Source organism: Lissotriton helveticus, chromosome 3_1, assembly GCF_964261635.1.
Source record: "Lissotriton helveticus chromosome 3_1, aLisHel1.1, whole genome shotgun sequence".
Taxonomy (NCBI): domain Eukaryota; kingdom Metazoa; phylum Chordata; class Amphibia; order Caudata; family Salamandridae; genus Lissotriton; species Lissotriton helveticus.
Genome location: NC_136061.1, coordinates 368,440,068 through 368,456,249, shown reverse-complemented (window position 1 = coordinate 368,456,249; position 16,182 = coordinate 368,440,068). Strand labels below are relative to the sequence as shown.

The following is a 16,182-nucleotide window of genomic DNA, read 5'->3' as shown; positions in this document are numbered from 1 at the left end:
TTTACAAATGTAAAAGCAAGCAACATTCCTGGTTGAATACTACCAGAAACTACGCAGGTCCCTCCTTCCCCAGCTGCTGGGCCTATACAACAAAGCCATAGCAAAAGGTTACTTACCAGACGGGCTGAACGTAGCAGCTATATTGGTTCTCCACAAAGTTGAACGCCCCCCTAAGGAGTGTGCATCCTATTGCTTGATCTCTCTCATCAATAGTGAACTCAAAATATATGCCAAGGTCCTAGTCAATAGACTTCTCAAGTTCATTCACAAGCTGATTCACCTAGAGTAATGTGGCTTTATCCCCCAACACAGTACACAACAATGCATCCGTAGGGTGCAGGCGGCCATGACATTTTGACAGCGGCTCACCGGGCCGAACACCTTTTAATTTATTAATGTCGAAAATTCCCTAGTGATAAAACCACTGGCGTCACGGGTGGGATGTGATGCACAAGTCCTGAGTTTCCGGTGGAGGAATAACAAATCAGATCTCTATATGCAGTTGACGTCTTGCTCCTCATCTCCGGTCCGGAGACCACACAACTAAGACTATTTCATATGTTAGTTAGAACAATATGGGCAGGCCTCAGGCCTACTTGTTAATTGGTCCAAACCATTTCGGTTTCCCTTGACTGGAACCCTGACGGATACAATATGGCACACATATATACCGGTCCACAGGCTGAGCTTCCTTTACTTAGGTATTTCTATATCACTGCTCCCAACATTCACTTGGTCACTGACGCCACTAGTTTGTATAATGTGGACAGACCTGGATAGGTGGAACTTCTTGCCATCCAATTTATTAGGGAGGGTAGCTCTGTTCAAGACGATGGTCTTACTGCGCTTTTTACATGTCCTGCAAAACTTTCCACACCCCCTTTCCAAACACTGGTTTATGTGGATACAAACTACAGAGTGCGTTAGTTTCTTTGGCCCGGTAGGGTGCCACTCATATTTGGGAAATGTGTACAATCTACCTTTGACAGGGGATTAGTGGCAGAAGAATTGCATCTGTACTACTAGGCCTCTCAGCTGGTGGTCCTTAACAACAAGCTTCATGGAGGTGGGGGCCACATGGCCTACAAGGTTGAACTAATGTCTTTAGTCTGGGACACAAGTGGACAGGATTTATGGAATTCCTTCACCTCACTAGAATCGTGTTTGTAGAGTGGAGATCGACATTACGCCGGACTGGGTGGGTGGGCAATATTACACTGCTGACCCCCCCTTTGGAGGGGCACTTGGTTAAGTTTACTTGGTGGGGTTTGACTCATTAGACCTCATAGACCACTCCAGACTAGGGGACGTTTGGCAGGCAGCACATATGAGGCAGACTTCAATCTACACTGGTTCCAATTTTACGGGTTCCTGCAACTCCGCCATGCCCTGGCCTCTCACCAAGAGTTACATCGGGAAGGCTCTTGAGTACAGCTCTGGAGGACAAATTGTTCATGGGTCCCCTGAGACAAGGTGGTATTTCTTGTGTTTACAGATGCCTTGTCAAAAACTCGCATGACTTATTCACCCCTCTGAGGGTCCATTGAGAATCATGGGTTGGTCCCTTTTAAGATAGTGAATGGATTGCAGCCCTCATGGCACCTGGAGCATTGATTATATCCCGTAGGTTATTCCTGATCCAGTTGAATTTCTCACATACCACACATCTGACACCACTGAAGCTTTGGAGGGTAGGACGACGGCAATCGTCTACATGCTCCAGGTTCAACACAGAAGAAGCTGGCTTCTTTCATGTGACCTGGTCTTGCCCGATGATTGGGAGATACTGGTCCTTTATCTTCCAAGCACTGGTCAGAGTACTGCATCAACCTATTTACTTGTCACCGGGTACTACTTTACTTGGTTTAATGGAGGACCTGGTGACACTGGTCGCCAATAGGGACATAGCTCAACTGTGGAATTCAGTGACCCACCCATGGTGGCAGGAAGGCGCGCAGCTATGGACTGGTGTGCAAAACTAGAGGAGCCAATCTATGATGCACATGGGTGCCCTTAAACACAAAAAGGTCTGGGGAAATGGTGGGATTACTATGGGTTACAAGGCACAATCTGATAACTGCACACATGATTGTCACCATATACTTCTGCCTGCTCTTTGGTTAGCTTAGTTTTCTCAGTATCCTAGAGAAGTCTGGGCTTTATACCGTACTCAAAATTAATCAACTAAATCAATTTGTTTTAGGGACAGACATTACAAATAAAAATATGTCTAAGAGCTGTATCTGTTACCTACATTTATACAGATGAGCTTGGGACTATGTTGCAGGTGAATCTCACTTTCCAGTTAGAATAACTTACCAGTAAGCTGGTGCTCTAGAAGAATAATCCTAATGGGCCAATAGAATTATACACTCACAATTACTATACATTTGGTAGAACAGTCCCTTTGTGATTCCCATCTAATAGTTGAATGAGCTCAAGTATCATCACATCACTGACCACCTCTAGGCAACGCAGGGCTCAAGAGAGAAACTTTCCACCCTTGTTAAAGCTTAGTAGTATCAATAGTTGACCATTAACATTGGACCCCCAATTACGATTGATTTAGAGATACTCCAACCGATGTTCGGTACCAGCAGGGTGTCCTGCAGCCACCTCCGACTCAACATCAACCAGTGTCCTACACAGGATTTCATCTTCATCTTTACTATCTGATAAGACACTGCACATACTCAATCTCCCCAGGGTGTTCCTTCAAGGCACGCTTATATGTGACAAGGAAAAAGTTATTTACCTGTAACATTAGTTTTGCTACTTGAGGCTTTTCTGGATTCACCTGTGAAACCCTCACCTCCCCCAGTGAAAGTGTACAGGTAAGCAAAAATGGTAAAGCACCAAGGTAACTAAACTTTCCCACTATGAGAAACAGGTTACCAAGGTATGGGGAAAATACGAACACAGTGACCACCTACTAGGGCATTGTGGGATTACATTTGACATCATACAGGACTGGCATTATCAACCTCTGGTTGGCACCGAAAAGAATAACAGAGCTTTGACAAAGCCAATAGGTGTGTCTTTTGAATTAAAGTGTCCCCTCAGTCAATGATGGGTTAAAGCATTCAAAAAGTCATCAGAGATGCACTCTGTCACTCATCTTACCACTCATGCATCTATACATCCACCCACTGACTCATTCTTCCACTGATCCACTTACACAAACTTGACAACAAACACAAGATACATTAAAAGAACAAAAGAAGAAAGCATGCTGCAGCCTCAACATGGCAGGCATATGCATGCAATAAAAAAACATAGCAGCAAGTCACCAACTTGTAATGGTATTGTACATGGAGTTTTGTTGTTTTGAAGTTCTGGCATGCCTGCCAAATTTAAAACCAATGTGTTGCATATCTTACAATAGTAAAACAGTGTAACTAGAGAAATAACATTCCATGATGTTTGCCTGGGCTGGAGGTTGTGGCCTTGCGAGATGTGGCGCACTGAAGGTGAACTAAATGGGCAAGCAAGCATCCTGTTAGCACTGTCTTGGGAGCAGTAAAGCTCTAAAACAATGCAAATAAAACGATGAGAAAGAAAGATATGAGAGTAAAAGAATAAAAAACTGAAGGGCTGTCCAACAGTCCAGGTCCTGAAGCACATTGTTTACCTGGTGGATGTGCATGTGATCAAAAAAAGGAACTCACTCATAAGGCAACACAGCTAATGTCTGAAGTGGTTGGCCCACTGTCCTATGTTGAATAATATCATAGAGGCAAGCGGATAGCTGCCGCCAATGGCTCTAATGTTCTACGAATGGCAGCATTTTTTAATCTTATTTCTATCCTTCTCCTTTTTTTCCTTCATATAGATTATACACACTGAATCTATTATGGAAGAAACTAGTTACTTACCTGTAGCAATAGTTTTACAGTTTGACTCTTCTAGATACAAATACTGTGCATATCCCGCCATCTAGTGGTTGGAGTCAGAAAGTGCAATCTTATTTTTTTCATCTTACCCAATGGGTGGTGTAAAACCCGATCCTCCTGGTCATGCTACAACCCCCTTTGTGTGCGTGCAAGCCCTCAGATTATTTTTTCAGCCATGGAGATAGGAGCTGCAGTGAAGACTTCTGGGAAAATACGGCGGCAGACGCGCGTCTGCTGCTCTATTTTCTCAGAAGTCTTCAAATTCTGCCTCGTCCCATTCAGCCTCCAGCATGAATGGCAGCATAATCAATCACGTGGTGGAAGACCCTGGTTTAGTAGTAATAACTTGCCTTTTATATAGCGCTTCATACCACACTTCTGACATTTCTACGGGCTGTATCTAACAGCTGTTAATTACTTACTAATTTAATTGAAATCAATTTACCAGTCAATAGAGGATGAAAGGCTGAACTGGAATTCCAGGGATTCAAAAATATGATCTGCATGGTACAGAAGATGCCAACAAAGCGTTTAATGCACGACACATCCCTTCCGTTACCTGTGGCAAGCACTCTAGCACTAAAGCCATCTTAGCCGCATCTCCATAATGCTGGTAGGCCTCTGCCTTCAGTCTCATTTTCTCAGCGTCTGCCTTGCCGATCGCTTCGATGACAAATGCCTCGGCTTCCCCAATTTTGCGGATCTTTTCAGCCTCTGCTCGTGCTATGAGCACTTGCTTCACCCTAACAAGAAATTTGAAGTGAAAGACAACCTTAACCAGAAATACTTTATTCGGTCATTGCGACCATAAAGGTGCAAGTGCAAGCAGTAGAATGTTCATATATTACCAACATAGTGAAATTACAATTTTAAGCAAGATTGGATATCAAATTGAATTATAATGTGAATGTTTAAAACAGTAATTTCAGAGTTCCACAAATCGTGCAAATGCTAGATAGTGCAAATGTACAAATATAATAAATATAGCAGCAATTCATTCATGATCTAACTGCAGATTGACCAATATCCTACTCCGTGTAACTAGACAGCTAAAAACAATAAAACCAGAAGGATACACAGAATAAAAAATTTATAAAAACAAGTTAAAAATTATATGGATCAAAGCTTTATCTCTTCTTCAGTACATAGTACCTAATGATCCACATTTTCCCTAGGAATTTAGCCATTGTGCAGACTATTAATGGCTTAGTAGCTGTTTTTAAAATACGGAATACATCATGATGGTAGCGGGTTCGCATCAGCCTACAGATACTAACCAATTAGATCTTGGGATATTGTATAAAGGGCACCCAAAGAAGATGTGTTCAACCGTCTCAAGGGACCCGGGCATCCTGGACAATGCTGTGCACCTTCAGTTGTACGCTGCCAGCCCGCTGAATTCACAGGGAGGAAGCCAAATCTAAATTGTATGTAGAGCTTCCTGTCTCTTGGTACCAAAATGACCTCCATATACTTTTCGTATACGCCTATCCAATTAAACTCCAAGTACTGCGAAATAGAATTCCAATAATGGGTCTTTACGTTTTCTTTGCAAGGCAAGTGACTAGGGTCAGAGACATCCCACAAGGTTCCCAGGCCAATAGCAGAAAGCATGGCCTGTAATTTGGTGAACCACCCTATTTTTTTTTAAAACATCTAGTTTGTTAAGATCTTGAAGGACTACAGCATAACAACTAAGCTCGGGTGTTTGTTTGAGTCGTAACCAGAAGTGAATGGGGCGAAGCCTTGCTTTATCAACTATGGTAGTTCTTTTTTTTTATTTTAAAGATTTTTATTGTTAGCAGGCTGAAGAGGAGAACGAAAAATACAAAAAGAAGAGTAATAGCAATACATAAAACACAATACATATATATAATGGCCATCATACATAACAGATGTAGCAATTTCATGTTAGCAATCTCCAAAATATAATAACAGCTGTCAAATAATACAGTTTTTCAGAGATATAACATCAGCGTTCTATAAAAGTACCCCAGTTTTTTTCATAATTTTTCATTGCTTTTGTACCCCTAATATTTGCTAAAGCAAACTCCATTGAGTGTATTTCGGTTACCAGTGTCCACCAGTCCCAAATTTTTGGTGTTTCTGGACTGATCCAAGCTCTTGCCACCGTTAGTTTAGCACAGGACATTAGTATTGTAATCAAGGCGGCATGTGGAAGTGGATCTATATATATATCTAATAGAACTGATGCTGCTGTTAGAGCTGGTATCTGTATCTGCTTCATATGCAAAAAATTTTCAACTTCGCACCAAAAAAGTTTCAGATTTGGGCATGAGAACAGCATATGTGTCAGGTCTGCCGCCTCCATAGAACATTTAGGGCACTTCGTGCGATCACTATAAATGTTGTTATGAGACCATTTAGAGATTTTTTCGGGGGTATAATATAGCATGCATGTTGTTCTAAATTGTTGAAGTCTTAAGCTGGATGATCTTGCTCGTTTGTTAATATTCATTAAAGAGTTTGTTATCTGTGTGGAGGTTATATTTAATCCCAGTATTCTGCTCCATTTGTCAGCCAGTATGCTGCAATCGTTAGGTTTAATAGCGATAAGAGTACTGTATGTCTCGCTTATAACAGATTTGTTTTTTGATGAGTATAAACAAGTCCAGATGTCAGATTCTGGAGATTCTGGGACTTCAAAGATTTGTTTTTTATTGATCAGGAAATCGTGTATCTGTAGGAATTTGTATCTCATGTTTTCAGATAAGTTGTATAATTGTTTAAGAGTGTCGAATTCCATAAAACCCTGTGCATTATATAAGTCCCCTAAGGTTTTAATACCTAGTCTAGACCATCGGTGGCCAGTGTTATCATTAAAAATATTTGGTAGGCCTGGGTTTCCCCATAGTGGTAAGTTCGAATGGAAAAAGTTAGTGTCGCAGAAGGATAGGTAGGATATTGCCCCATATCTTTGTTATATCTCTGGCTGTCTTAAATTTGACTCTCTTGTAGTAGTTGGGATCGTTCGTTCTAAATAAGAATAGATTTGAATCAGATTTTAACATAAAAGAGTGAAAAAATAAAGCTCTTCCTTCATTGAGTACTATGGTAGTTCTACCCGGAGTCAATAAACTTTATTTCGATTCAAAAAAGGAATCAAAAGTATAGACAAATTAAGAGGAACATTACACATTACACAAATAATTTAAAAAGACCATACAGTTATATTGACATCCATAAAACATATTATATATCCAGATTAAATTTACAATACATTTAGGATACATTTAGGATAAAAGGTCACGTATATGAACAAAGATCATTGTAAAGTGCATGTGCAATCCATAAGGATACCAATCTATACACTGATCTACTAGATGTAAATCAAAAGATAATCGGTGATTACCAGTAATGCTGAGCAATATCGATTTCCGATAGTGAGCGCCAGTCTAATAAAGCTAAGCACAGCACTACATATAGCTGGAGTTGATAAGGACAATAAATATTCATATCCTTCTTTGTAGTAGCGAGATCCAAGAGTTAACAAGACAGGCTTAATAAATCGGTTTCTTGGATCTTTATACAGGGTACAAAAAAGAATGAGATGCAGAGTGTTTTGTGAAACTTTGTTGTTACAGGGACAAGGGGGTAGTCTCTCACACCACCCCACTTGCTTTGGAAAAGCAAAAATAAAATGCAGTGTGTTAAGGCGAAACCTGGTCAAGTAAAAGCGCCATTGGGTATGCATAATGTATGATAGGTAAGGCTGCTGCTGCAGCCTTCCCCTATCATATACCACACTCTCACTATTTCTCAACATACCTAACCTGGTACGATAGGCCTCTTTAATTGTTAGTTTGGTCTCCTTACCAACAGTTTTGGGGTTTAGATAAATATGTCCCAAACCTATCTTGTGAAAGGTTTCCCTGACATATAGTAACCATGGGATCTCCGCAGGATGATCAAGCTTAAGGCAATCTTGCAAAATTTCCTTTGTGAGTTTCAGTTCTTCAGAACTCCAAACCTTGCTCCATAGCAGCAAGGGGGAGACATGGATAGTGTCGCTCACAAATTCAAGGCCCACCTCAGTGTGACAGAAAATGTTTGAGGTGCCGGATGGGACAGATAGGAGGCGCTTTATAAATTTCTTTTCCATAATTTGGATTTTATTACAATTTTGTATCCTCCACACGCCCGCGCCGTATGTTGCAACAGGGAGGCATTTTGCTTTATATGAAGTTTTTAGTTCTGCAACCGGCTTCTGACCCAGTTTACTTGAAAAACGGAAAAGGGCCTCTATAGATTGCGTAGCCTTTTGAACGCGAGCTGATATTAAAGGATCCCAACTCAAGGTTTTATTGAATAGGTTCCCCAGATAATTAAAATTATCAACTTTCACAATAGTTGAGTCCTTCACCATAAGCCTGTGAGATTTTACCCCTTTTGGGCCGCAGACCATGGCAAAAGACTTTGGGAAGTTGACCCTTAGATCTAATCCTTGCATAAAAGCTTCAAAAGCATTCAAACAGGTTTGCATGCTATTGGCAGTTAGGGTCATTAACACCGCGTTGTCTGCATAAGATAACATCGGTATCCGTTTACCGTTAACCTGGGGAAAGTCTACACCACTTTCCAACAAAAAACCTTCCAGACCATTGGTGTACACCAGAAACAGAAAAGGAGCCAAAATACACCCCTGGCGGACACCTTCAGTCGATGGAATGGACTTTGTCTTCTCCCCGCCTGGGCCAAATCTGATCCTCACTGTTGTGGCAGCATGCAGTCTACGGAGAAGGGTGACCAACGGTTCTTCAAACCCCATGGACTCCATCAACTACCACCGTTTGTCTCTACATACAGTGTCAAAGGCACTGGATAAGTCCATGAAGGCCAAGTGGATAAAACCACGCTTAGCCCTCATGTACTTACCCATAATTAAAGCCAAATTAAGGCACTGCTCAGTGGTTCCTTTTCCCCTCCTAAACCCGTACTGGGAATCCACGATAATACCTGTTGACTCAGCCCAGGTTTCCAGGCGTGCCAATATCACCCTTCCCATCAACTTACAAGACTCATCTATTAACGATATCGGTCTGTAACAACAGGGGTCACCCTTGTCCCCCTTTTTAAATATCGGTACCACTACCGCCTCTTGCCAGGAAGTCGGAATACGCCCTACCACGACTGCTCTAAATAAATGTAATAGGAGTGGTGCCTACACCTCAATATTGTGTTTAAAAAGATCCAAAGGGACTGAATCCGGCCCTGGGGCCTTTAATGGGGTGCCTTTCCTTAAGGCGGCCTCTACCTCTAGTTCTACCCATATCTAGTCTTACAAGGATGAGCAGCATACTCTGGGGAAGAAAGCATAAAGATCTTAAAAACCTATTTCATGTATTTAAGAGTCCCTCAAGATTGTCAAAGCCCCAGATTTCCGCCCCATACAGGGCTGACACTACTACGTTCTGATCGTATATCTGTCGCCGAGCTGCTATTAGTCTAGTTTGGGAGGTCCTGTGCTCAGTAATCAGTGCACACAAGATTGTCTTCTGCTATAAGTTCCTCTTACTAAGGGGGTGCCTCCATGTCATTGTCTCCTATAGGGTAACCCTGAAGTATTCAAAAGTGGCCACTCTCTCCAGAGGAACCACCCCCCAATGGCAGTTTGCCTTTAAAAGATTTATGGGGATTCATCGTCAGGAGTTCAGTTTTCGAAATATTAACCGCAAGGCCTCTCTGGTTACAGAAGGCCACAAAACAATCAAGGAGAAGTTTGAGTCCGCTAGGGGTCTTGGAGACTATTAATGTGTCATCCGCATATAATAGAGTTCTTACTTTTCCACCCCCCAGTGTACGGGCATCAGCTGGGACGTCTCCTAGATGCTTCACCAACCCGTTAATAAAAAGTGAGAACAGGGTGGGAGCCAGGACACATCCTTGGCGGACCCCGCTAACAACTTTGATTGGTTCTACCACTAGCCCTTGCTCCCCCCAGCGAACCCTTGCATAGGTTTCCTCATGCAGCTGAACAACCAAGCAAGTAGCTCTGATGAAAGTCCCAATTCCTGCAGAACCTGCCATAGTTTAGACCTAGGGATGAGGTCAAAGGACAAGTTATTTTGTGTAAATATATTGAATATTCTTTTGTGACAGTTGTGAAACATCTAGATCCTTCTTACTAGCAAACAGTGAGTGGATGCAGAGATTCAAGTCACAAAGCATGGCACCATTTGACAAACTAAAGCACAAGTGATTTCTTGGAAGATATACCCAATGTTGGTCGACTATACGACTACACCTCTAACTGAAGGCTTAGTTCAGTGCTTTTCATTCTGGTCACAAATCCATTCATTCCCCAACTCACTTTTGTCCTTCAGCGATTTGCTGCATCCTGTGAGCTTCGGCCTCAGCCGGCCTCTTGACCGTGGCTACCAGTTCTCTGTCTGTTCGAATGATTTCCTTCTCTTCTATGTCGATCTGCTTTTTGCGCTGCACCACCTCAATCTCAATCTCTTCCTGGCGGATCTTTTGCTGCTCCATGGCTGCTCGCAATTCATAAGCCAGCTGAGACTCTGCTTTCTGCAATGGAAAGAAAGAGGGCACAGTTGATCAGTGCTTTCAAGTATAGATTGAGCAAAAGCTGTCCAGAAGATGCAACTTCTCAGTGAGATGTCAGTTAAGAGATTTCAAGAACCTTGTGAGAAAGTAGATTATGTCTTTTAGAGAAAAAAGAAAACTTCACATGAATACAAAATATGACATTGGGGGACATAATTGCAATTTGTCACTCTTATTCTTGTTATGCCGCTAAAAATCAGTGATTGGAGTAATTTACTTGTGATGTTTGTAAAGCGATACAAGCTTGAATCTTCGGGTAAACCTGGTAAAACCACCTCAGGTAAATGCTTAATGAAAGTTTTGTTGAATACAGAAGGTTCATTAAAACCATGGATTCTATTGTCTATTTATTATAATTTTATTCATACAGAATTACATCAAATTTGCTTAAGCGTATCCACAAATTCCCTGGCCATGAAGGGGAGAGTCCTGAGCAACAATAACCTTTTTCTTCTGATGGAGACATCTAGGTATTAAATAGAAATTAACATTAGCAAATATATATGCCAGTGGCGATTAAGGGAGGATTGTCTGGTGTAATGATTGCTACATTTCAATGAAAGTATCTGAGGTTGTGAATCAGTTTTAAATCTGTTATACACTGCTCTAACCATTTTAATTTTAATCGTCCGGGACTGCTTTGCATTAAAATCTCCATGCCAGAGGTATACGGTAAAATCTTTTTTTTCTATGTTTATGGCATGTTAGGCTGGTGCATACAGTCCCAGCACTGACAATGGCCCTGTAATTCTGTTTCTTACCTCAGTCAAAGGACTGAATGAACTTATGCAAACTCAAAATGCTTCTTTTATTTCAGGAAGACAAAAAAGTTCACACACCCGAAAAAAATCAATACCTATGCTTTTCACTAATCTTCAATGCCCTTGGGAAATATTTAATAGTAATGCAGCTAGGTTGCATGAAGACATGCGTTTCCTACTCACAATTGCATACCATCCCTAATATCCCAGTGTATATCAACCTGCCCCCTGGATTTGACTCCTTTCACAAGAAGAGAGTCTTACAATACACGCTTCTCTTCTTGAAGCATATACCATACTACTTAAAAGGAGAAGTGTTGTTCGTTTGAGCAGACTGCTTAATCTAATAATGCTTCTCTTTGAAAGAAATACACATTCACTTTGAATTATCAGCATCTTGTTAGAATTACATGGTGTTTATAATTCTCCCTTCATGTGTGTGGAATGAGAATGGTACACATGATGGGGAAGTAGGGATAGTTGCAACTTAGGGCCTGATTACGAATTTAGCAGTCTAGGAGCGGGCAGTCATGCCAGCGTCCCTCTTCAAGACTGCCATACTTAACCGCCGGCCACCGGCCAGATTACCAGTCATCTCGCAGGCTGGAGGGGGATCCTTTGGCGTTTCAACGGAGGCGCACATTAAAAAAATACCACTGTGGGAACGCCAAAGCCAGTTCCTCCATGGCATGGACCGGATAGCCTATGCGTTGCAGGAACGGGGGTGACTGCACACAAGGTGGCAACAACAGGGGACCCCCTTGCAGGCACCGCTTGACCCTAGGGAACAGCCTCACCGCCATGAAACTGTGGCGGTGAGGAAACTCTTAATATGCTTAGCGGTGCCGCAGAGGCAACCGCCAGCATATTAGGGCCTCTGACTGCCGCCTTCTCTGACTGCCGCGGGATCAAAGACCCGCGGCAGGTTCGGCAGTCCATCATAATTATAACTATAATAGAGGCAGCATGCAAACATCTGCTACAGCTAAGTAAATTGTTTATTTTGGCACCTCAAGCTGTTACGTTTTCACTAGCTTTACCATATTTAAACCAGCAGACCTCCACTTATCTGTGAGCTGGGTGTGCAGCTGGAGTAGTAGTAAACAAGTTCCACAAAACTGATTTACTTCAACTTCTTACTTTGCCGGAATAATGATTTGTTGGGCGTAAAGATGTCCTTTTGGCATCTTATCCAAGTCTGCTAGCAAAAGATTACCCATGAGTTGCCAATACGTTGCGAGTCAGGAGCTACAAAAATGTGGAGGATTTACCAGAACATTTTTCAACAGTTTTATAGCACAGTAGTGCTTTTAACATCTACTGTATGATGTAAGGGTTTAACTGAAGGTTTAAGGAAACAAAGTTCTAGTATGAATAACATGGAAAATAAAGATAGCTTCAGGTCCCGATAAATTTACTCGACCGCTCGCATTTGCGAGTCAGATTAATTCAGGACCAGCTATTTTTAGGTCCTACTAGCCCTTTCTGGCGAGTAGGAATACAAACTGACACTTGACCTCTGCCTCTAAAAGTTGCTTAATCTCCACTACGGCGGCCCACCCGCTGCGGGATGCCTGGCTTTCACCCTGGGGATACCCAGTAGGGGTTATCTCACAGGGAAAAGCCAGGACGGGTTCCCAAGGCAAGCGCCTTGATGCCTTCGGGTGATCCGTGCGCTATATAAGTCGCAATACATTTACATTTACAGAGGAAATGTGACAAGATAGCAAGATGTAAAGGTATATTTATTGCTCAGAAAGTAAACGAGCAATAAAAATGCTTTTAAATCTTGTTAACTTGTCACATTTGCTCAGCTTTCAAAGTCAGAGGTCAAGTGCATTTCAGTTAGGTCGAGGAGATTTTGTAGGTTACTAGACCTGGAGGTCTAGTACATTTTTAATGATTTTTCGAGCCGTGAGCTTTACATAGAAATTCATGTTGCGTACTTACTGATCTCCCATCATTTGTATGATGAGCTCTTTGATTTGAGTGCTTGTGGCTTACGGCTCAGACAAAGTTATTGCAAATAAAACTGTTCCTCTAGTGTGGGTCTAAGTGGACAATAATTGCTTCAACGAACAAGGTAAGTTACTTACCTTCCGTAGTATCTTTCCGGTGGATATACTATCAAACAGCAGATCCCTCGCCTTAGAATACTCCTCAGCTGCCAGACTGGATCTGGAAGGACTTCATCAGCAATGTACCAGCACATTGTTAGGTAGGCCAGTGAGGCTCTGCATGGACTCCATTCCGTTCAGAGGTGATGGAGCAGGCCGCATGTACGCCCCACTCCTGCAAGCTAATGTCAGGTTCTTGCTGGTCTCTTTCCACGTCATCAGACACAGAGGGTGAATAAATGGTAGTACCATTGTGTATATTTCTAACTTGTGACCGGAGATGATAAAAAAGAGGCTGATCCACAGAATAGGGAGGTGGGAGGGCAGTGAGGAATCCGCAGTTAGAGCATTCACCAGACAGAGGGTTACTGAAGGCAAGTAATTAGTTACTCTGATAGATGTGTCTAACTGCAGATTCCTCACCTTAGAACAGATACCAAAGCAGCACTTTCCCAGGTGGAGGGTCTGTGGAGTGGCAAAATGCCATGCAGGACAGAGTACAAACATGTGCTTTAGTCTTTTTATAAATCTAAACCCAACTGGTGACCTAAATAAAGAAGAATTATTAGGTAAAAATAGGCTGAAAGGGCCGCCAAATCACCTAGAACTGTTCCCACAGTGAAGCCTGGCTGGGCCAAAGCTAAAACAACAAAGCATTTCACAACTTAGCCTGTAGCAGATCAAGTTGAGGGACCCTACACCAGGTCACACATTTCACCTAAAAACCTGAAAGGAAAATGCTACTTATCAGTATGCATCTGTTCTTGGCATGTAGAGTTGCAGGATCTCACACTGAGCATTAGATCGCCACCTGGTGTTGGGCTCGGATGATTGCATGTTGTTGTCGTCTTGGAAGATATGAATGTTAGCAGCCCTACATGCCAAGAACAGATGCATACTGGTAAGTAGCATATTCAGTTCGAGGCATGTGGGCTGCTAAATTCATATCTATTGCATAGAATACACAGCAGTCCCTCCATTAAGGACGGTTGCCCGTGCCAGCTGCAGAAGCTTGAAAAAGTGTCTTGAGAACAGCCTGTCCTACAGCTGCTTGCTGTTTGGAATGCACATCAACACAGTAATGTTTGGTAAATGTGTGTGGTGTAGCCCATGTGGCTGCTCTACAAATGTCTTCTAAAGGAATGTTCCCCAGGAAAGCCATGGATGCCCCCAACTTGCGTGTGGAGTGCGCCCTTGGGGGTATTGTTAAAGTACGCTTAGCCTTTTGATAACAGATTTGAATGCACTTAACAATCCATCTGGCTATTCCTGCTTTGGAAATGGGGTTGCCTTTGTGCTGCTCTGAGAAGGCAACAAAAAGTTGTTGTGTTTTCCTAAAGTGTTGCGTTCTGTCAATGTAGTACATTAACGCCCTCCTAACATCCAATGTATGAAGCATTCTTTCCGCTACTGTTTGTGGGTTTTGGAAGAATGCGGGTAGGTCAATAGTTTGGTTGATATGAAACTGTGACACTACTTTAGGAAGGAATTTGGGGTTAGTGCGGAGCACTACCCTGTTTGAATGTATTTGGATGAATGGCTCTTGGATCGTGAGCGCTTGCAGCTCACTAACACGTCTGAGCGATGTAATAGCAATGAGAAAAGCCACTTTCCATGTTAGAAATTGAATTTCGCAGGAGTGCAGTGGCTCGAAAGGTGGACCCATCAGCCTAGTGAGGACCACATTGAGGTTCCACACTGGAGCTGGTGGTGTTCTTGGAGGAATGACTCGCTTCAGTCCCTCCAGGAAGGCTTTAATGGCAGGCACCCTGAAAACAGAGAGATGCTGCCTATTCTGGAGATAAGCCGCTATGGCGGATAAGTGTATCCGAATGGAAGCGTACGCTAGATTGCATTTGTAAAGATGTAACAAATAGCAGATGATGTTAGGAATGGATGCGTCTAGCGGGTTGATATTGTGGTCTGTACAGTAAACGATAAACCGCTTACACTTTGCTGCATAGCAAGCTCTGGTAGTGGGCTTTCTTGCCTCCCGGATGATGTCCATGCATTCTGGAGGCAGGTTGAGGTAGCCAAATTCTAAGACCTCAGGAGCCAGATCGCCAGATTGAGCTGTTGCGGATCTGGATGCTGAATGTCTCCATGGTTCTGCGTCAGGAGCCTGGATGTGAGATGCAGCCTTTGATGCGGTACCACGGAAAGTTCTAGAAACGTGGTGTACCATGGTTGGAGTGCCCATGTTGGAGCAACCAGGATGAGAGTCATCGAGTGTTGCTTTAGCTTTCTTGCCACCAGCGGAATGAGAGGCGCTGGGGGAAAAGCGTACGCAAATTTGCCTGACCAGTTAATCCATATCGCATTCCCTTGCGATTCCGGGTGAGGGAACCTGGCGGCAAAGCTTTGGCATTTTGCGTTTTCCCCTGTGGCAAACAGGTCTATCTCTGGATGACCCCACTGCTGGAAGTACGGGTGGAGTACTGATGGATGTATCTCCCACTCGTGCATTTGATGGCTGTATCTGCTGAGCAGATCCGCCATCTGATTGTCCTTGCCCGGGAGGTGTTCTGCCATGAGGAAAATGTTCCTCTGAATGGCCCACTTCCACATGCTCTGAGCCAGATGAGACAGCTGTGGTGAGTGAGTGCCTCCCTGTTTTTGGATGTAGTACATGGCTGTCATGTCCGTCCGGATCAACACGACTTTGTTGCACAGATGTACTTTGAAGGACTTTAGCGCCATTAAGATTGCCATCAATTCTAGGTAGTTGATGTGCAACTTCTGTTGCTGGGTGGACCACAGTCCCTGCACAGTGTAGTGGAGCACATGGGCTCCCCACCCTTGGAGAGATGCTTCCGTCGTTAGGAT

General features: G+C 42.9%; 1 protein-coding gene across 4 annotated transcripts in view; it reads right to left on the bottom strand.

Moving 5' to 3' along the window:
* FLOT2 (flotillin 2) overlaps positions 1–16,182 on the bottom strand; it is a 309,213-nt gene that overhangs the window by 29,015 nt on the left and 264,016 nt on the right. For all 4 annotated transcript variants that reach the window (XM_078680086.1, XM_078680085.1, XM_078680088.1 and 1 more), the window contains exons 8-9: positions 10,225–10,439; positions 4,453–4,636 (exon numbers count right to left, since the gene is read on the bottom strand). In XM_078680086.1, coding sequence (XP_078536212.1) covers positions 4,453–4,636; positions 10,225–10,439 — 399 coding nt within the window. The remainder of the gene's footprint in view (positions 1–4,452; positions 4,637–10,224; positions 10,440–16,182) is intronic.